Source organism: Trachemys scripta, chromosome 1 (assembly GCF_013100865.1).
Source record: "Trachemys scripta elegans isolate TJP31775 chromosome 1, CAS_Tse_1.0, whole genome shotgun sequence".
Taxonomy (NCBI): domain Eukaryota; kingdom Metazoa; phylum Chordata; order Testudines; family Emydidae; genus Trachemys; species Trachemys scripta.
In genome coordinates this window covers 222,991,427-223,013,085 of record NC_048298.1, presented here as the reverse complement: position 1 = coordinate 223,013,085, position 21,659 = coordinate 222,991,427, and the positions used below count along the sequence as shown (strand labels likewise).

Sequence of the window (21,659 nt, the reverse complement as noted above, 5' to 3'; positions counted from 1 at the left end):
GTTAGTCTTTAAGGTGCCACCAGACTCCTTGTTGTTTTTGTAGATACAGACTAACACGGCTACCCCCTGATACTTGACAACATATGATAGGACATTCAGCAACTTTTAAGAAGGTTAGCATGTTTTCCTTGAAAAGCTTGTTAGCCTTTAAAAAAAGAACTGCAAAACAAAACCCTCAACATTATAGTTATCTGATGAATGTCCCTAATAAGTTTAAAGGAGCACAGACAGCAAAGTTAAATCGGATACTACACCAACTTGAAATTAGTCATAAAAAAAAGCAGAAATTCCACCTGCCCCGAGTGTCCATCAAATTTGTGATTTTACAAACATCTCCCCCCTTCATTTTTAAGTTCCTCTCCCCTGTTGCTGTGTTAAAGACTCATACAAACATAAGAAAAATCAGCAAAATTGATAAGTTATCAAATGTATAAATTGAAAAAAAAAAATCTCTATTCTTTTTCAGCTACTGTAATCTAGCTGTGACCTGTCACAATAATAGATTAAAAAAATCTGGGGATTTTTTTTTTTATTTTTAATTAACGTTGACCATGTCCCTTCACAGTGTAGGCCTGGCTAGAATTTGAACCCACTGCAGATCACTGTTCACCTGGAGTTCTCATTGCTTCTGGATACCCCAACAGCCACAGACATGGTAGGCACCCTTTTCCATCTACAGCTGACAAAGCAGGCTGTGTCCCTTCTGTCATGTTCAGACTTTGTTATGGTGATTCACATCTTCATGATCTCCAGGCTTGACCACTGTAATAATTCTCTAACTATTAATGAAGCTGCCAATCTTAAAAAAAAAAAAAAAAAAGTGACAGTTGACTTAGAACACAGTAGTACTGTCTGCTTAGGAATGAAGGCTGACAAATGTACATCCCCTGGAGTGCTCTCCTCACTGCCTCCCTATGGAATACCATGTCAAATTCAATGTTTCAGTCTTAAACTTCAAAGTCACATAAGGGGTAGGTCAAATTTCCTGGGGACTGCCTGACCCTGCTTCATTATGACTTCCCATGGCTTCTGTGTTCCACTATGTGCAGGAGTCAGAACTTTCTGCACAACTGCTTCACAAATCTGGAGTTAAGTCCCAGAAGATATTCAAATGACTACAAATCACACTGATTTCAGATGAAAATTCCAAGCCCACTTTAAATCACCATTTCATCATGGATATTTTTAGTAAACGTCATGGACAGGTCATGGGCAATAAAGAAAAAATTCAAAGAAGCTGTCCCTGACTTACTAAAAATATCCATGACAAAATATTAGCCTTAATCATAGGTGTGTTGTGGTGCTGAAAATTTCTGTAGAAAGACCGTTGTAAACCACTATGTTGACTGATCCATGGGATGGCACTGAAATCAATCTCAGAGGATTAAATATGGATTTTGTCACTAAAAAGGTACAATAGAAGCATCTGCCCCTCCTCGCCATAAAAAAAAGGATAACAAATCCAAGTGCTGACAGCTGTAGGAAAAAAGAACGGTAGATAACTTACTGCCCTGTCTATTTAGGTAAGCTCCAGTATCATGTAGAGCTACACTATAAAAACAACCCATAATTCATGCCAATATCCCTTCATTAAAAGAAGAATTTTCATTTGGCAACATTCTGATGACATGACTACAGATTGACATGACTACAGATCGAAACATCTAACTTGTTAAATAACCAATACTTGACATTAGGCAGAACAGGTATCACCTACGTCTGTTAAAGGATAGGCAGGGTTTGAATCCTGACGTTTTAAGATTCCACCATGAAGACACGGCAGTTGGCGTGACGTGCCTTGCCCTACTATACCAGGTTGTGTACAGGAGGGTCCTAGACCAATGTCTTAGTTTGGATTTTCTTCAATTTTTTTTTCGGGGGTGGGGTGGGAGGCTGGGGGAGGACATCTTTGGAATGGAAGTATGAGAAGATTTTGTCTCCTAAAAAGTTGAAAAAGTCTGTTTAAAGTCTCGGAAGAGAGTGGTAGGTCAGATACTCGGTGGGTTCTGTCTTGCTGCCACAGGCAGTAAATGGGAAATGAGAGAGGGTTATAGCCATTCTACTCTTCATACCCTTGTACAGGAGCACAAAGAGGCACAAGACACATGTGCGCCCCAAAGAGATACCCTTTTATACTGCTGTATGGCAGCATTAGTGATAAAATTCCATCAGTCCTCTTTTTATTCCAGTACACTTTCAGCAGACATGCAGTACACATGCAAAGAAAGGTATAGTTTTTAAAAAAAATTTTGAAGTCTTTATATATAATATACAACAGGGGTTGGCAACATTCGGCCGCGGCTTCTTGCCACCCCAATTGGCCCGGGACGGCGAACTTGGCCAGTGGGGGCTGTGATCGGCCGAACCTGCCACGTCAGCAGGTAAATAAAACTGGCCCGGCCCGCCAGGGTGCTTACCCTGGCGAGCCGCATGCCGAACGTTGCCGACCCCTGATATACAAGTAAATACGCAATTGGGCTTTTATTTTCAGTATAATCAAATAGCTGAAACAGGAAGAACTATATTAATTTTCCATTTATATTTTTCATTTTAAAAATTACATTGATTAAAAACCTGACAACATATGAGTTTCAATTTTCCTCCTTAATATTTAACTCAAATACTTAAATGAATGTATTTGTAATATCAAGAAATCTTTCTTTAGTGGCAAAGATTTTAAGTTTGTCTTCTGAGAACACTGCCATCTAGTGAATCCCAAAATATTGCTGGAAATAAAGTTTATAAGCATATGAACTCAAGAAAGAATCCCTGGATAGCTTTTGCTTTTTTACCCCTCTCCTTCTCCTGCACCTTTTTGGAATTTACTGTACTAGTAATAAACTTTTCATCTAAAGAAATAAAGCACCATAACAGAGTGCACAAAATGAAATAATGCAGAATCTGTTTTCCAATTGCCATGTTCCAACTTCCATAAGACAGGAGAGGTTTTTGATATAGTTGTTAAAGTCTCAGCCTTAAAGTTATAGCAGGCTCTTTAGAGCCAACTAGTAGCCTTTCTCTGCACAAGAACAGTCCATGCACAAAATCTAAACTTCTGTAAAAAAACCCTAAGCCTCCAACTGAAATATAAGTTAGAGTGAGAGGGTAGAAAATAATGAAGTTTGATCATACGCCCCCCCCCCCTTTTTTTTTTAAGGAAAAAGAAATGTGTTTAAATATATAAATATATTTTCTTAATTCTTGAACCATAAATCAGGTGAGTTACCCTTTATGAAGCTTGCTCTCTTCTCTTCAAAGAATTGCCAAACAGACAAGTTACAGTGCTAGTTTGCAGTTCACTCAACCTTTGCGAAAGGTATAATTGATTATTAAATAAATATTTTATTCAAACTGAACTCCATGATGGGAGAATATAGAATTGCAGAATTTTGAGCACAATATTTTCAACTGTAAACTGGGATTTTGCTTCAGAATCTCCAGTCAGGTTACTGGGAGTTGTATGGCTAAATTATTTTGCATTCTTAATTGGGTACATCTTTGCAGTCTCTCTCATAGGCTCTTAATTCTTTTCTTCACAGTAAGACAAGATAATCTAATTAGTAATAGACTTAACATATACCCAAAAATTTCAAACTTGTTATTCGGAATATTGAAATAGAGTGAATGTTATGTACTTAGTATCACCGGAGAAACACTTACCCCGACAGCATCTCAAATATCAAAATTCCTAGAGCCCACCAGTCCACGGCTCTTCCATGACCTTTACTCTGTATCACTTCTGGCGCAAGGTATTCTGGTGTGCCACACAGCGTCCATGTTCTAAGAGAAACGAACCAACAAAAACAACATCTAAACTTTCACTTACTGTTTTAAAGGGCTGGATTGAAACTATAAATAAAATTAATACTATAGGCACACTAATGTTTGGAACAGTCAAGTCCACAAAGCTCTAAATGTATATTACAAGTGGTAAGTCAAGAATATTGCTGTTTTTAATCATTTCATAAAAAGTCAGAAAAAAGGGCATTGTAATTATCTACTCTGAACTCCTATAACAGAGGTATAGGGAAGTGAAACGATTTGCTCAGGGTCACATAGGAGGTTAGTGATAAAGATAGGAATAGAAACCAGGTTTCCTGATTCCCAGTACAGTGCTCTATTCACTAGACCAGCGGTCACCAATCCGTTGATTGCAATCGACTGGTCAATCCTGGAGCCTTGGCCAGTTGATCGTGATCTCTGGGGTTAAAAATCCGGTGGTACAGGGGGCTCAGGCAGGCTCCCTGCCTGCTATGTCCCCATGCTGCTCCCGGAAGTGGCTGGCTGCTGGCTCATCTCTGCAGCCCACCCATGTAGCTCCCATTGATTGGTTCCCGGGCAATGTAAGCAATGGGGGCAGCGCTTGCAGGCACAGGCAGCGCAGAGATACCCACTGCCCCCCCCCGCTCTCTCCCCAGGGGCCGCAGGCAGAGATGTGCCAGCAGCCAGCTGCTTCTGGGAGCGGCATGGGGCCACAGCAGGCAGGCAGCCTGCCTGAGCCCTCTGCGCCGCTGATCAGGAGCCGCCTGTGGTAAACGCCTCCCAGCTGGAGCCTGCACCCCCGCCTGCACCCAAACCCCCAGCTGAAGATTTTTAGAATCATGTTGTTCATTCTATTTATCCATTCATATTCCTATGTTTGCATCTTATTTTCATGTTACGAAATTTCCAATATTTATAATTAGAATTTAACATTGAGTATAAACATGATATTTTGTAAGAAAAAAGGCAGAGAAATAGGCAAAATAAATAAATAATCAGTAAGTGCACAGCTTTCATCTAATCCTGGAGACTGCATCCACCCTGCCAGTTTACCCCATAAAGCTTGCAGCTCATATGGAAATGAAACTTTAGTTATCTTCTCAAAAGCTGAAATCCTTCAAACTAGCTTAAATATGCAGTGAATAAATAACTTTTTAGACCATTTAAAATTACGTTCCTTATAGTGCATTGTAGTCCTGGGTCTGAGTCACCTGTACAATGAGGGCACTTTTGATCAGTCATGAATATTATTAGTAATACTAAGAATAGTAGTAGTAGTAGTAGTAGTAACTTCAGCATCATGCAAGGAGGCATTTATGTAATGCTGCTAAAACCTCCAGTAAGCTACTGTCACTGAGAAAACCCCACCTTGAATCTGCTGATTCAGTGTTTAACTTTGTATTCTGATCTCTGCTAGTCATCAGTGCACTACAACCCTACCCCTGTGGCTATTTAAGGTTCCCTGCATGTGTCTGGAAATGACAACTTTCAGCAGAATCCCAGCCCTCCCCTTTAATAGGATTACCATAAGTCCGGATTTTCCCCGGACATGTCCGGCTTTTTGCTCCTCAAATCCCCGTCCAGGAGGAACTGCCAAAAACCCGAATATGTCCGGGAAAATACTCCCAGCTTTGTTTTGCCGGCATCCCTGCCCCAGTCCCCTGCTTACCTTAGAGCGGCTCCAGCAGGCTGCGAGCTGCAGGCGGATTCCCCCGTGGTGACGGCGGCTGCTGCTGCTCCCCCCAGACACCTCAGCTTTGTGTAGCTGAAGAGCCGAGCTGCCCGAGCGCTACAGGCTTCACGGTTTGTCGGGCAGCCCCCAGACCTCCAGACCCTGCGCCCCCGGCCAGGCGCTTCCCCTCCTGGGCTCCGGCTGCGTTGGGGAAACACCTGGCCGGGTGCGCAGGGTCTGGAGGCTGCGCCTGGCAAACCGTGAAGCCGGTAGTGCTTGAGCAGCTGTTTTGCGTGGCTGGGAGGGAGGAGGGGAAATATGGGGCGCTCAGGGGAGGGGGCGGGGCCAGAGCCCCGTGGAGGGTCCTCTTTTTTTAATGTTTAAATATGGTAACCCTACCTTTAAACACATCTGAAGGACTCATGCCAGAACTCCCACCCAATACCCCGCATCCTGTCCCACACCACAACCCCACTGCCCCAGTCCAGAGCCCCTTCCTGCATGTAAACTCCCTCCCAGAGACCTCACCCCCTCCTGCATCCCAATCCCCTGCACCAGCCCAGAGCCCGCTCCTGCACCCAAACTCCCTTTCAGAACCTGCAGCTCTCATCCTCTCCTGCACCCCAACAGTCTGGAGCCCCCTCCTGCACCCAAACTCCCTCCCAGGGCTTGCACCCCTCACTCCTGCATCCCAACCCCCTCCCCCGGGCTCAGCCATGCATACCCCACAGTTCAGAATGCTACACTGATTTGCAACGATCCTGGAAGGATTTTGGATCTATAAACCACAAATGATACTAATAAAAAGTAAAACTCATGAAATGTCCAGTGGATTCTATGAGATTGGGTGCAGGGGTCATATGGTCACACTGTACCTAAACTCCCTCCCAGAGCTTGCACCCCTCACTCCTGCACCCCAACCCCCTGCCCCAGGCTCAGCCCGGAGGCCCCTCCCACACTCCGAACCCCTCGGCCCTAGCGCAGAGCCTGCACCTCCTTCCGCACCCCAACCCCTTGCCCCAGCCTAGTGAAAGTGAGTGAAGGTGGGGGAGAGCAAGTGACGGAGAGAGGGGGGAATGGAGTGAGCCTCGGGGAAGGGGCCAGGTAGATCCTGGGTTGGTCTTAAGTTCAAAAAGTGATCTTGTGCGTAAAAAGATTGGAGACTAGACTATACGGCTTTGAACTTTGTTCCAATCTAAAAATCAATAGGCATCCATCAAACTTGTGTTTGATTACTTTTTAAAGCTCAAGTATCAGAGGGGTAGCCGTGTTAGTCTGAATCTGTAAAAAGCAACAGAGGGTCCTGTGGCACCTTTGAGACTAACAGAAGTATTGGGAGCATGAGCTTTCGTGGGTAAGAACCTCAAGTAATCAAGACTTGCATCTGAAGAAGTGAGGTTCTTACCCACGAAAGCTCATGCTCCCAATACTTCTGTTAGTCTCAAAGGTGCCACAGGACCCTCTGTTGCTTTTTAAAGCTCAGTTTGCTTAGAAATATTTATTGTTGCATATCTTCTCTCCACAGATACACAGCTCCGCTAAAATTTAAACTCTCTGTAATGTAATTCAAGCAAACACTTGTATACTATATTACATATACCCACACATTTAACTATCTGCTTTGACTCAGGGCTCATTTATTGTTTTGGCAGGATACATTTCTAGCCATTCAAAATTTATCTTTACTATCCAAAGTTAAGCACTGTTATTAAGGAATGTTAAGTGGTAATTCAGCTGTCTATGCTATATACAATAGATAACTAATTGTTGTAATGAACTAGAATATGAACTGTTCTCTGTGAAACATCTGTGGTGCATCTCTTTCAGAGTTTCATTGGCTTCACTATCTTGAAATTCTTTTTAAGTGTGACGATAAAAATCCTGTTTTCATATTTGAAGACCTGCACTTCCCTGAAATTAAGTAGTCAAAAGATAAAGCATTAAAGAATATTCTTGAGTTGAAATGGGAAAGGGGGGCATCTCCATCACAGAAGAGGTATATAGAGTTTACTCCTTGTCAAATTTTGACAAAAGTACTCCTAGAATGAATGAAAAAAATAATTTCAAAGCTTTGTATCCCACCACTATAACTGCGTTTGAAATTTAAAACAACAACACCCCTCCCGCCCCCAATAAATTGGCTATATCTCAGGGAGGGGGGAAAACCGTATTTTAAAAGTCAGGCCTGAGATTTTAAATTGGGTGTTTATTAGAAATAAAAAGGCTGTTGAGGCAATCCTTTAAAAGAGGACTCCTCTTTTAAAGGAGTAGGAGTTTAAGTTTGTTAATGTTTTAAATGTGACAAAAGTTAAAGATGTTTTGCTCCAACAGAACTGTCAGAATACATTTTCAAATACACTCCTCTACATGCCCAGCATTTCTTGAAACTGTTCATTAGCCTGAAGACACTCCTTCAGTTTTTACCATAAGAAGCTTGGGGTATTATTTTTAAAATTTAGAAAATGTCTGATTATTAGAAAATACAATCTCACACACACAAATACCCAGACACAGCACTGCTTTACACACTAGTGCCATCTAGCAGTAGCCTGATAGATGACTATAATGCATTACAAGGTATGCAATCAGTCTTAAAAAATGAACATTTCAAAACAAATAAAAAATAGAACCATATCATTTTAGGGTTTGATTTTTCATTCACATTAATTAGTCAAGTGCTACAGACTGATCCAGATTCCAACCTCTGACTACGGACTTTACGACAGAAAACAGTGCACATAGGAGAGCTGGAATCTTCTTGGATTCTGACCTTCACAACTTATTTGTGGCCAGATTTTTCAGATAGAAAATCCCTTATGAAATATTAGAGCATTGCTTCCAGTGCACAAAAGATTACGTATCTTACTGCTAACAATAAGATTAAAATGAGCTGTTTCCTTAATTACTTAACAGTTTAGTAATGGATAAAATTACTCAACTTGCAAAAGGAAAATTACAAGTATAGGGAAATATAATTAGAGAGTAGCTGGTCAAACAGGACCATCAGGTTTTACTACTACCCAACAGGCCACCTGTTTTTACTGCTAATTTTATCACAAACTACTTATGTTAACTGATTGCCCACACACATTTGAAGGCGAGTGTGTTAACTCTTCATCATGCTGGAATCATTAGCATATCTATTTTTCCTCACAGAGCATTCTTCTGTATATACTTGTGCTTTTACCTTTTTATTTTTCTAGATTTATAATACACATTCCACATTTCAGGAATGTAAGTAATTTTATAACATTCTCTAAAAAAATCAAGTTGCTCTGCTGAGATCAATAATAAAGCTCACCAATTTCATAAATGGCAAGTCCCTCCCCCATAAAAAGTTCTGGGAAAAGTGACCAGCCTTACAGAATATTTATTGGCTGCATGCTTCTGTTTTCTCTGAAAATAAAACTGAAGCAGAAAGAGGCAATTATACTTTAATAGAGTAGACAAATTATTTTAAAACATTAAAAGATTTTTCATATCTTGGGTTCACAAGGTAGGAATTAAAATAAAGCAGAAAACTGAAGGAAATTGTCAGTATAGGACTGCAGCCTAAGTTTCTCCTAAGCTGCGTGGCCACTCAGCAGGCTATTAGGGGCCATGCAGGGGGAGAGGTGCCTCTCTTTCTGGCCCCAGCCCCGGAGCTGCCACGACTAGGGGGGGGGGAAAGAGATGCCTGTCCCCCAGCCCCGGGCTACTGCAGTGAGAGAGGGCTGGGGGGAATCCTCTCTCCCTGCCACAGTTCCAGGGCAACTTGTGCCCCAAACCCCTCATCCCGGCCCCACCCCAGAGCCTGCACCCGCAGCCGAAGAACCTCCCGCCCCGGCCCTTGCACCGCAACCCTCTGGCCCAGCCCTGAGCCCCTTCCTGCATCCTAACTCCCTAATCTCCAGCCCCATCTCAGAGCCCGCACACCCAGCCAGAGCCCTCAACACCCCTGCACACACCACAACTCTCTGCCCCAGTCCTGAGCCCTCTCCCACACTCCAAATATATTAAATATATTGATTTCAATTATAACACAGAATACAAAGTGTACAGTGCTCACTTTATATTTAATTTTTGGATTACAAATATTTGCAATGTAAAAAACAAAAGAAATAGTATTTTTCAATTCACTGAACCCAAGTACTGTAATGCAACCTCTATCATGAAAGTTGAACTTACAAATGTAGAATTATGGGGATCAGGATTAAACAAAGACTGTGAATGGCTATCCAACTACAGAAGCAGTTTCTCCTCCCTTGGTGTTCACACCTCAACTGCTAGCAGAGCACCTCACTCTCCCTGATTGAACTAACCTCGTTATCTCCATAGTGATTTATACCTGCCTCTGGAAATTTCCATTACTTGCATCTGAAGAAGTGAGGTTCTTACCCACGAAAGCTTATGCTCTCAATACTTCTGTTAGTCTTAAAGGTGCCACAGGACCCTCTGTTGCTTTTTACAGATTCAGACTAACACGGCTACCCCTCTGATACTTGATCTAAATATTTAATACATTTCAATTGGTATTCTATTGTTTAACAATGCGAATAAAACTGCAATTAATTTTTTGGAATCAATTGCGTGAGTTAACTGCGATTAATCAATCAACCCCCCTAACTATAAACAAACAAGTCAAAATATTAGATAATTAAGATTGTAGAGTTTTATGCTGGCTCTCATCACCATAGTATCCGAATGTCTTTATTGAAAGTCAACAGCGCAAAAGTCAAGTCCTCAGTGGACTTTAAGGAGTCTATCTCCTCACTCTCCAGTGGAAAAAACTGAAAGCTTTTACTTGGGTGGGACCGTATAGGAGGAAGGGTTGGTTTATTTGGGGGGAGAGGGGTATTTTTGACTAGATGGGGGTATCTATATTGTAGGTATCATTCTTGTTACAGCGTAAAAGATTTTTCAAACCCTTCAAAAAGAATTTAATAGTGTTTTCTGAAGATGGTCCGATACTGGATTTACCAAATGTCCTTTGCAAGTTCACTCCATAACCAGATTTCCTCAACTGACAACGCTTTATCCCCAGCTCTTACATACTTTGCCCTATAAGACACTCATTTCTACAGTGAGAGAGCAAGAGCACTTTACAGATGGGTTAGGGACTGGTATTCTACCTAATACATTTAGAATTCAATTAACTTCATGATGAAGTCAACGGGAATCTATCCATTGATTTAAATGCAAGTTTGATTGGGTCCTTTAGAGGACTGGTGTCCTGGGTTATAACTGTTCTGCACAGGCAAACCATGTCCATGCAGAATTCCATTGGGCTGTATTTGTAGCAGGATCAAGGCATGTGCAAGCAATAATGATTGAGATAGAAGATAATGTTTTTAAACATATCCTTCACTCAACTCAGGCAGATACATTATTCTTATTGTGGTGCTTCCACCAATTGAGAAACAAACTGCTAATTGTAATCTACAAAAAATAACTTAATTTTGCACAGAAGTATTGTGTGGGTTTCTCCAAAAACATCTAAGTAGTATTAATATTATTTTCACTTGTTTCAAACAGTATTGGAAATTAAAGTTATACAAAAGATCTGCTCAAATAAATCACATTCTATGGGCCAGTTGTGGCTTGGGACAATTAAACATCTTTTGTGCTGGAGCAAGAATACTTCAAAAACTTTAATGATGCTGACTTTACCACAGTAACTGAAGTACCTTGACTTCCCTGAAAGCTTTTCTCACCTTTAACTTAGGTTAAAATACTAGAAGGAAACAAATAGTTCAATTATCTAAAATTTCAACCATGTAAAGCATTTCCCTACACCTTGAAACATTGTGATGGCTTGCCCCAAAGCCATTTCCTATAATCTTGAGTGAAACCCTGCATTGGATAGAGTACTAGCAGTCTTTTCCAAAACGTAAGGTCATTTTCTCCATGTTTTCAGTGAAGGCATCTGAGGGAGAGCAATACAGAAAGGAGTGAGACAGCAAGAGAAATAGGAAAATGGTGTATAGAAGTAATAGCTTAAAATAGGTGTTGTGTCCACTAAAAACCACAAATGAATGAAATGTAAAACCACTGTAGTACTTTTATATGCTCATTCTCTTCTTCAGGCTATTGCTGATGCTTCTCTTTTCTCCTTTTATCTCCTCCCATTTTCCCACTCTTCCAATTACCTCAAATGCAATATATATTCCTAATCACATGCCTCTTGATGTTTAGGCACTTGGGCTCAAAAGTATGTTTAGTCCTGGCTGAGAGAACAAGAGTGAAAAAGATAGAAAATCAGGAAGTGAAGTGAGGACACACTACTTTGGAGGAAGCCACTGACATGAAGTGGAAAACTGGAAGAAAACAGGTGAGTGATAGAGAAGGAAGAAAAGGGGACAAGTCAACATAAGAGAAGCAGAGAAGAGATAGCTCCTTGTTTTCTAAGAAGGGTTGGAGAAAAGAGGCAGGAGAGAAGAGATAACTAAAGAAAATCTTACCTGCCAGAAACCACCACCTTATCATTCACAGACTGAAAAATTGCTGTCTTAGGGCGAAAGCGTAGCATGGAGCTGCCTCGCTCCAGGGCAAGCGCAGGTAGACCCGAGAAGCTATGCATACAGGAAGGACTGTGCAGACTGCACAATCACGGAGAATAGAGAAACTTGCTCCTTTACACATTGTGACCAGACAATCAGTGAGAGGATTTGGGAGGGTTTAACCTGGCCCATGTCTTCTTGCCTGGGATGACATTCTCCACCTTTTGGGTTTATCAAAGCAGCACCTCTTGGGCTCATTTAAATACAGCAACTACAACTGTTTAGACCAAGGCAGGGTGGGGAACTCTGTGCGGGCTCACTCATCTTCTGTATGCTGCACGTGTATCTGGCCTGTGACAGCCAACTAAATCGGCCAAAGGTAGGAATGATGAAAGAAATAAAATAAAATAACCCATAAACTAAAGGGAACAGAAAAGTGAGAAATTGGGCACATTTCACATTAAAACGATACCCTCCTGAACCATTATTTTTAATTATTCCTGCTTTAGAATACTTTGACAACAATTTACTTCAGGAATTTAAGAGGAAATGTCAATAAATTGACAATTTTGCCATTTTTGAAAGGAATAATTCTTTACATGCAAAAATTATGAAGTGTGAACCACTTATACACAAACTTGTCATGTTTTATAGGGCATTCTAATCCTTAGGAAGATGTCAATTTAAGTAATAGAATAATCTAAAGGCCAGGTTACAAGCACTAGGAATAATATAATTCTATTTAATTCCTTTTTGAGGGAGGAGAGAAACACCACAGATAATCTTGGGGTACTTCTGCTTTGATGTATAACCTGGCCTGGGCAGTTTCTTTGTAGCACTGTGTTAGTTTTCAGAGTTTTGATTTGTTGTATTTATATTTTTGTACAGCTCCTACCTTGAGGTAAGTGCTCTATAAATTTAAAACATGATTATAGATATATAGCCACTACTTCTCTGTAATAATTGTAATTAGGAGAGCTCTCCCTTTTTATAGATGCACAATAATACATAGTAAATTATAGCTATAAAGCCACTACTTCTCTGCAATCAATTGTGTTACGATCGCTCTGTTTTTATAGATGCACAATAATATATAGCAGGGGTGGGCAAACTTTTTGGTCCGAGGGCCACATCTGGGTGGGGAAATTGCAAGGAGGGCCATGAATATAGGGCTGGGGCAGGGGGATGAAGTGCGGCAGGGGGTTGGGGTGCAGGAGGGAGCGTGGGCTGTGGGAGGGGAGCGGTGTGCAGGAAGGGACTCCGGGCAAGAGGTTGTGGTATGGTGTGCAGGAGGGGGCTCAGGGCAGGGGTTTGGGGGGCTGGAGGGGATCGGGGTGTGGACTCCAGCCCCGTGCCGCTTACCTTGAGCAGCTCTGGGGTGGCAGTGGCGCGCAGCATGGCTAAGGTAGGCTCCCTGCCTGCCCGGGCCCCGCGCCGCTCCTGGAAGCGGCCTGCACCATGTCCCTGTGGCTCAGGTGGGGGAGGAGGGCAGAGGGCTCCACATGCTGCCCTTGCCTGCGGGTACTTCCCCCGAAGCTCCCATTGTCCGCAGTTCCCTGTTCCCGGCCAATGGGAGCTGCATGGGGCGGTGCCTGCAGGTGAGGGCAGCCGCAGTGCCGGCCACTTCCGGGAGCAGCGCAGGGCTGGCAATCCTGCGGGCCGGATCCATAGCCCTGACAGCCTGGGTCTGGCCTGCGGGCTGTAGTTGGCTCACCCAGATATATAGTAAAAAAGAAATTAAAAAAAAAAATAGTAATTTTAAATTCACAATAATATGAAGGGAGAATAATGTTTAACCCTTAGAAAAGATTAAAACTAGCAGCATAGGTTTGATAAACTACCATTTATGGCTAGTAAATACCACCCCCATTGCTGAACAGCGTACTTTGTATTACTCTCCTTATCTCTTTTACAGTTGGAGTAGCTATAAATTACACACCACTCTACTATACTCAAGTCAAACCTAATGTAAAGTGCCAGACTATAATCTTATCAACTACTTTTCTGAAATAGGAGAGAAAATGTAAACAGTATACAAAATACAGGAGAGGTATTACAGTATAATATTACAGAATATATTCAAATTAACCCACTTTCCCTTTGTTCTGGATTTTAAATTGCTAAAATCGAAGTATATTGTTCAGTCACACTGTTGATGCTGAGTTATACCCATTATACTTAACCACACCAAACATCAAATTTAGATCAGCCACTAAGTGGCAGTATCTACATTTAAAAACAAAATCATGGGAATTAGTACAAATACAGTACAATTCATAATGAGACCCACTAATTTACTACATGCAATAAAGGTTTGTTTCTTGTTAGTCGGCAGAATTCAGTGAATTGGAGTTTTATGAATTTCTGAAGTAAGAACTGCCACTGGGTTATAATAACTTGTGTAAATCAGGAACTGTCTCCATAATTGTCTATTAAAACTGCCATTAAAGACAAGAAAGATCTTTCATTCAAAACAATGAATAAGTTAAATTTATTCAGGCAGGGGTGGAGCAATCATTTCTATATTATTAATGTAAAGCAAATCCAGACAATCCAGTTAAATGTGGTGCTCAGAAATTAAAATTAACCTTACTTTATCACAAACCTGACCTCCAATGTTCAAGAACCTTTACTATTACAGAACAACCTCAACACATGAGGTTCATTCATATTTTAAAAACAAGAGCTACTAGATTCCATATATGCCCAGCATTAACTGAATTAGGACAGAATCAAATACAGATTTGATCATTGCGTTTTTCAACTGATCTTTAGCCTCAATGTGTTTCAGGTGTTCACAAGAGTTGGAAGAATCTTTTATAAATAACCTCAATTGGCTGGTACTTTGTTATGCCCAACCAGCATCATCTTTAGCCAGCACAGGATTGGAAAGATGCAAGCAAAAGTTTGTTTCCCAAGTGACCTTGCTGTTATGATTCAGCCTGCCATGTTCTGTTTTTGTCACTTTAAGGTGTATGTTAGGGTAGCTACAGCTGAACCACATCCATTTGGGTCCCCTTTGTAAAATTGCCACATATGCTAAAGTAGAACAAAAGTGATCAAAGAGATCAGAATAATCTCTCATCAAGTTTGTGTCTGTCAATGAAATATTGTTAGCTTTAGTATATGATCCAGTCTAGTTTTTAGCATCCTAGTCAAATGGGGTTTCCCTTACCCTGCAGGCCAGAGTCCTCATTGTCAGGGATTTTTCTCTAATATTCAGCTTAAGTTGTTCCTTCTTAAATTCATCCTCACATGACTAATAGCAACCCTTCCCTTTCCTCCCAAATACCACCTAAATATATTCTTTTACACTGTGCCTATTAGCATGTTTCCAATGTTTATGGATAGGCCAAGAGATACAAGATACACTATTCAGACTTCACCCTTAAATGATCAGCAAACTGATATCCCTTTCTACCAGAGAAAGGCAATAGATGCGTTTCACATAAAATATATACAGCAGCATATCTACAGGGGAGATGGTATGGGCCATAAGGTTTTTCAATGAAAATGTCCTTATGTCTTCAGTCTAGTTTTTTTGTAATTGTATTTCAATAATTACCAAATGTTCTTTAATCCAAACTGAAATGCCCTCTCTCCCCTCCACTTTCAAAAAGTCCCTCAAAATGTAACAGTAACAAGAAAATAAAATCAATTATAATGCATTCAAAAGTTAAACAACTTTTACTTCTAAGTCTGAAAGGTTAATATCACATTTTAACACTGATGTTCACAGATTAATGTTTGCTCATTTCACATGAGTCACTTGGTGTTTTGCAGTTCATGTAATGAAATATCAAGGCACAAGAACATCCACAATGTTTTGTAGAAAGCGATTCCTTAGCCACAGTGGAGCTATTTGCTATGAATGTTGCTGAATACTATCTATTGTACAGCAGTTTGTTTCAGTATTACTTTCCTCCTGGTAGCAAGGGCGTAAATGTGGTTCTCTCAGATGTCAACAACACTAAGAGTGAATGAAAAATTGAGCACTGAAAATAAACATTACTTCTCACCCAAACTTAATTATGTTTTACTTTTTAAGTGTGATTTTAAAAAGTCTTACCTATCCACCAGCTTTTTAGCAAATCCAAAATCTGTAAGCTTGATATGCCCTTCTTTATCCAATAATATATTTTCAGGTTTTAAGTCTCTGTAAACGATTTCTTTGGAGTGCAAATATTCTATTGCACAAATAATCTCCGCAGAGTAAAACAGTCCTGTGCTGTTGTTGAAACGCCCCATGTTGCGCAGATAACTAAAAAGTTCTCCTCCAGGTACATATTCCATTAACATATATAAAAAGCGTTCATCATGGTAGGTCCAAAATCTGTAACAAAAAAGTCTTTATTAAATATTGAGCCAATAAATCATTTGTAAAACAAAGAAGATATTCTGTAAACTGGTGTTGTTCCATTCTCTCTTGGAAAGAAGTATTCTAAAATAATGCATAGCTAACTTGCGGATTTCACTGCACAAGATATCTCCAAGATCAAGAGCTCAGTAGGATTTTTAGGTATATTTGATGGATATATGGATAAGATTTCCCAGAGTTAAATTAGGTAGGGGAGAGACACCCACCCCTGCCTTAGACAAGATATAAACTTTCACTCTTCATGGTACAAGCCAACAACTAACTGGCCAAGCTTAGAAATAAAGCCTCCCTTTGTAGGTAGGTTTTCCCCATAATTGTCTGCCATAGGGTTTCTTGTACATTCCTCTGAAGCATCTTATACAGGCCACTATTACAGATACAATGAGCCACTGTTCTTTATCTATTAAGACAATTCCTGTGTTCCTATATTGTACTCAACATAGTGAAGCCCAAATGAAAAACAAACAGTGATCTAAATTTGGAAAACTGCTTATGACAAAGTGTCTAAATGGAGAAAAATACACTATAGCCAAACCATTTTTTTATTATTATTTAAGTCATGTCTTAATAGAAGTTTCATATCTCAGCATCTTGCACTTCTATAGTTTCTTCCATTCAAGGTTCTCAAAAGGATATTTCACAAACAGCAATGTGAACTAGTAAAGGATTATCGTCCTCATTTTAAACTTTAGGGAAATTTGGGAAGAGAAGTTTAGTGGCTTGCCAGAAGTTTGTGGCATAGCCAGAAACAGAACTCCCATCTTTTCACACCCCATATTATGACTTAACCATTAGACCATCTTGACTTACCATCCACATCATAGTTTTGATGTGCAACTGCTGCACCAATGACAACAAAGGGATTAGCTTTAATAAAATCCTCAGTCTTGACTAGGGCCTCTAAGCACTACTATAAAGAAACATTTGCACCCAGATATTAAGCTGATACTAAGTACCCCCATCCTACAGATTCTTTTTCCTCTTTCAATTGAGAAATACTGCTTTTTCAGTAGTACTACTACACCCAGCAGTGAAAAACAAGCTATGCAACATTAAGGAAATACATTCCAGCTCATTTAAGTCAGAAGGAAGAGAGAGGTTGATCAAAACATGCTGGCTATTATTAAGTACAAGTGAACAACTAATAGTGAAGGCCGAGAGAGAGAGAGAGAGAGAGATTGAGATTGATTGTGTGTGTCACACACACTCATTACATAAGCATGCTTAGCACAATGGGGCCACACTCCTCAATCATGAGCTCATGGCATTAGACTAAAAGAATTAATAAAATAGCAAGTATAAATTAGAACTGTTCTCACAAAAAGTTTTGTACTGAACACAAGATCATTATCTAGCATATGCTAGAAAGGGAAGATAATTTTTTTTCCACCCATAGCGAACAGAAGAAATGCCACATTTGTATCCAACCTGTCGGCCTAAAGGGCAAATCTGTTAAGAAGAAAGTTTGTATTGGAGTATCAAGTGAACAGGTGTTCTGAGAAACATCCTGCAATTTCTAAACTGAATTGTCCCCTTACTGCTTCTGCTGCATCAGCAACATCTTGCCCACTGCATTGTAGGGAAAGGAGGAGAAAAGCAGAATTGGCTGGAAAATTCAGATCTCTACCCATAAAAAAAATTCAGAGAGCTCTGCCTCTCAGTCTCCACACCCTACCTCTAGGGCCAGAGAGGCAGAGAGCTTGGGCACTCAGCCTCACTGGCCTTAAAACTGGATGGAGGGTGAGGAGCGTAGGGCTAAGAGGCAGAACCAGGGTGCACCACCACAGCAGCGCTACCAAGATAAGCTTTTGTCAATTTCACAGGCAGAAAGTAAAATTGACAGATGCCTCCTAGACAGGCAGCAAAGAAGCCCTCATTTAATTATTCCCTATGCGGAAAAAACTTTTCAGTTGTGTGAAAAGGGTATTTTCCCGTCAAAAATATTCCAATTTTTGAACTCTAAAAAATAGCTTTTGTTGCACAATTACCTGCTTCCCAGACAGGCTGTGGGAGCCCCAGGAAGAGCAGGATAGTAGCTCAACTGGTTCTTCCTAAGTCTGTGGGAGTCTTGACAAAAGTAAGTCTTCATTCCCTGATACAGGAACCTGAGAAAGCCTAGCAAAAGGCAAAATTGAGACAATGAGAACTAAACCAGTACAGCTCCCAATTCTCAGCCCCAGCACAGGTTAGCCTGGGGGAACAGGGCACAGAACTCTGGGCCATGCTTGATGTTGTTAATGTCTTTTTCTAACAAGGATGTGAAGGGCGGTCATTGACATCTTTTTCCTAAATAAAGTAAAATCCTAATTACATTGTTCTGCCAATAAAAATCCCTGATAAACTCTTCCCACACCCAGTCACAGAAGAATTGCACTATGGAACATGCTGAATAACTCAAACATGCATACTCTGAGTTGAGAAATGTATTTTAAGTAGGGCTGTCGATTAATTGCAGTTAACTCATGTGATTAATTTTTTTGAGTTTATCACGATTAATCGCACTGATAAACAATAAAATACCAATTTAATTTTATTAAATATTTTGGATTTTTTTTCTACAATTTCAAATATATTGATTTCAATTACAACACAGAATACAACATGTACAGTGGTCACTTCATATTTTTATTACAAATTTATAATTTTTACAGTTCATATAAGAAATAGTATTTTTCAATTCCCTTCATACAAGTACTGTAGTGCAATTTCTTTATCATGAAAGTGCAACTTACAAATTAGGTTTTTTTGGTTACATAACCACTCAAAAACAAAACAACATAAAACTATGGAGCCTACAAGTCCACTCAGTTCTATTTCTTTTTCAGCCAATCGCTAAGAGAAACGAGTTTGTTTACATTTACGGGAGATAATGTTGCCCATAAAAGAATGACACTCGTTAAAAAAAATAATGCATTAATTAAATTTGTGACTGATCTCGTTGGGGGAGAATTGTATGTCTCCTGCTCACTTTTACCCACATTCTGCCATATATTTCATGTTATAGCAGTCTTGGATGATGACCCAGCACACGTTCGTTTTAAGAATACTTTCACAGCAGATTTGACAAAATGCTAAGATACCAACGTGAAATTTCTAAAGATAGCTACAGCACTTGACCCAAGATTTAAGAATCTGAAGTGCCTTCCAAAATCTGAGGGGAACGAGGTGTGGAGCATGCTTTCAGAGGTCTTAAAAGAGCAACACTCTGATGCAGAAACTACAGAACCCGAACCACCAAAAAAGAAAATCAACCTTCTGCTGGTGGCATCTGACTCAGATGATTAAAACGAACATGTGTCGGTCCACATTGCTTTGGATCGTTATTGAGCAGAACCCATCATCAGCCTGGACGCATGTCCTCTGGAACGGTGCTTAAGCGTGAAGGGACATATGAATTTTTAGAGCATCTGGCATGTAAATATCTTGTGATACAACAGTGCCATGCGAACTCCTGTTCTCACTTTCAGATGACATTGTAAACAAGAAGCAGGCAGCATTATCTTCTGCAAATGAAAACAAACTTGTTTGTCTGAGTGATTGGCTGAAGAAGAAGTAGGACTGATTGGACTTGTAGGGTCTAAAGTTTTATATTGTTTTATTTTGGAATACAGGGGGTTTTGTACATAATTCCATATTTGTAAGTTCAACTTTCATGATAAAGAGATTGCAATACAGTATTTGTATTAGATGAATTGGAAAATACTATTTTTGTCTTTTACAGTGCAAATATTTGTAATCAAAAATAAATATAAAGTGAGCACTGTACAGTTTGTATTCTGTGTGTTTTAATCGAAATCAATATATTTGAATATGTAGAAAACATCCACAATATTTAAATTAATGGTATTCTATTATTGTTTAATCGCACAATTAATCGTGATTTTTTTTTAATCACTGGACAGCCCTAATTTTAAGAAATCAAACAGAACAGCTGTATAGACCAGAAAAGTAGCTCAGAGCAGTAGAAAAATCTTAAAACCAGACAACTCTTCTTTTAAAAAAGTACTGTGACGTAAGGCAAAATGTGGCCAAAATTGGAAGACCTGGATGTGAACACCAGTTTACTGTTTTTTGTAGGCATCTCTTAAATCATTTAGCAAAAATTAAAATAACTGCCAACAGCTAATCCATAATTTAGTAAGGCTGGGAGTATTCTTATTAGTTTTTAACTTAAGATGTCACTGACAATGAAAAAACAGTACATACAGTAAGACTTAAAGGAGTTTATTTTCATTTAAAAAAAGTTACATCTTTACCTCGATATAACACTACCCTATATAACACGAATTTGGATAGAATGTGGTAAAGCAGTGCTCGGGGGGGGGGGGGGGGAGGGCTGCACACTCCGGTGGATCAAAGAAAGTTCAATATAACACGGTTTCACCTTTAACGCGGTAAGATTTTTTGGCTCCTGAGAACAGTGTTATATCGAGGTAGAGGTGTATTTTTCCTTTAAATGAATGCAGCATTAATAACTCAATTTGCTTACAAAATCTGAGGCGAAGCCAACATGCATTATTTTAATATGAAGTTAGCACTTGGATCTTATGTTTACAGGGCCAACTTAAGACTCCTATTCTGCATTCTTACAACCAAGCAACTAGTTGATATTAATGGGACGATCAAACATAGGGCTCAATTTTATTCCTAATTATTATTTTTCTGAAAGCCATAAATACACAAAGTTACAATTGAATTCACTTAGGACACATCCTTGTTTCTGTAAGACTGGTTTTTACCTTAATATGCCCACTGAAGATAGCATACAAGATTACACTGCCTGGCTGTTGCAACAGTATAAAACAAGCATTTCCTAAACAAATGTCACATTTGAGTATGTAAATGGAGACTCAGAAGCACAAATTGTTAATTGTGCAATCAAGCACATATCAAGGTGAAATTTTAGACAGGCACTTGTACAAGTTGAGTTCAGGTACAAGAAGGAACAACAAAAGTAGGTGTGTGTTGAATGGAAAAGAGTATCACCTCACTGCTACTCTTTCATCCATCAAGTAAACATCTTGCACGTGCACAGAGACACACCCACAGACCCCTCCATTCTTCTTTCCATAATGAAATTGGCTACTAAAAATTATTTTGCCTCTGAGCACGATTATTCAAGAAGCATATTTAAATGTATAACCACACCAAGTTCTGTTACATTTCAGATCTGAGAGATGGTACAGCCAGTCATCACTATACAGTATGTATTTTGTGTAAATAACTAATATTCATATCCTATTCCACCATATTATGAAAGTGAGGGCTGCAAGTTTTACCTTTTTCTTTTGTTTTAAGAGAAGACCAAATTTTGCTCTCTCCCTAGGTTAAATACATTTGCTTACATCCATTTCCTTGTACAAGGATC

At 39.9% G+C, this 21,659-nt stretch overlaps 1 protein-coding gene across 2 annotated transcripts in view; it reads right to left on the bottom strand.

The window, feature by feature from the left end:
- Positions 1–21,659, bottom strand: part of PRKX (protein kinase X-linked) — a 128,706-nt gene that overhangs the window by 37,683 nt on the left and 69,364 nt on the right. For both annotated transcript variants that reach the window (XM_034757450.1, XM_034757461.1), the window contains exons 3-4: positions 15,983–16,246; positions 3,661–3,780 (exon numbers count right to left, since the gene is read on the bottom strand). In XM_034757450.1, coding sequence (XP_034613341.1) covers positions 3,661–3,780; positions 15,983–16,246 — 384 coding nt within the window. The remainder of the gene's footprint in view (positions 1–3,660; positions 3,781–15,982; positions 16,247–21,659) is intronic.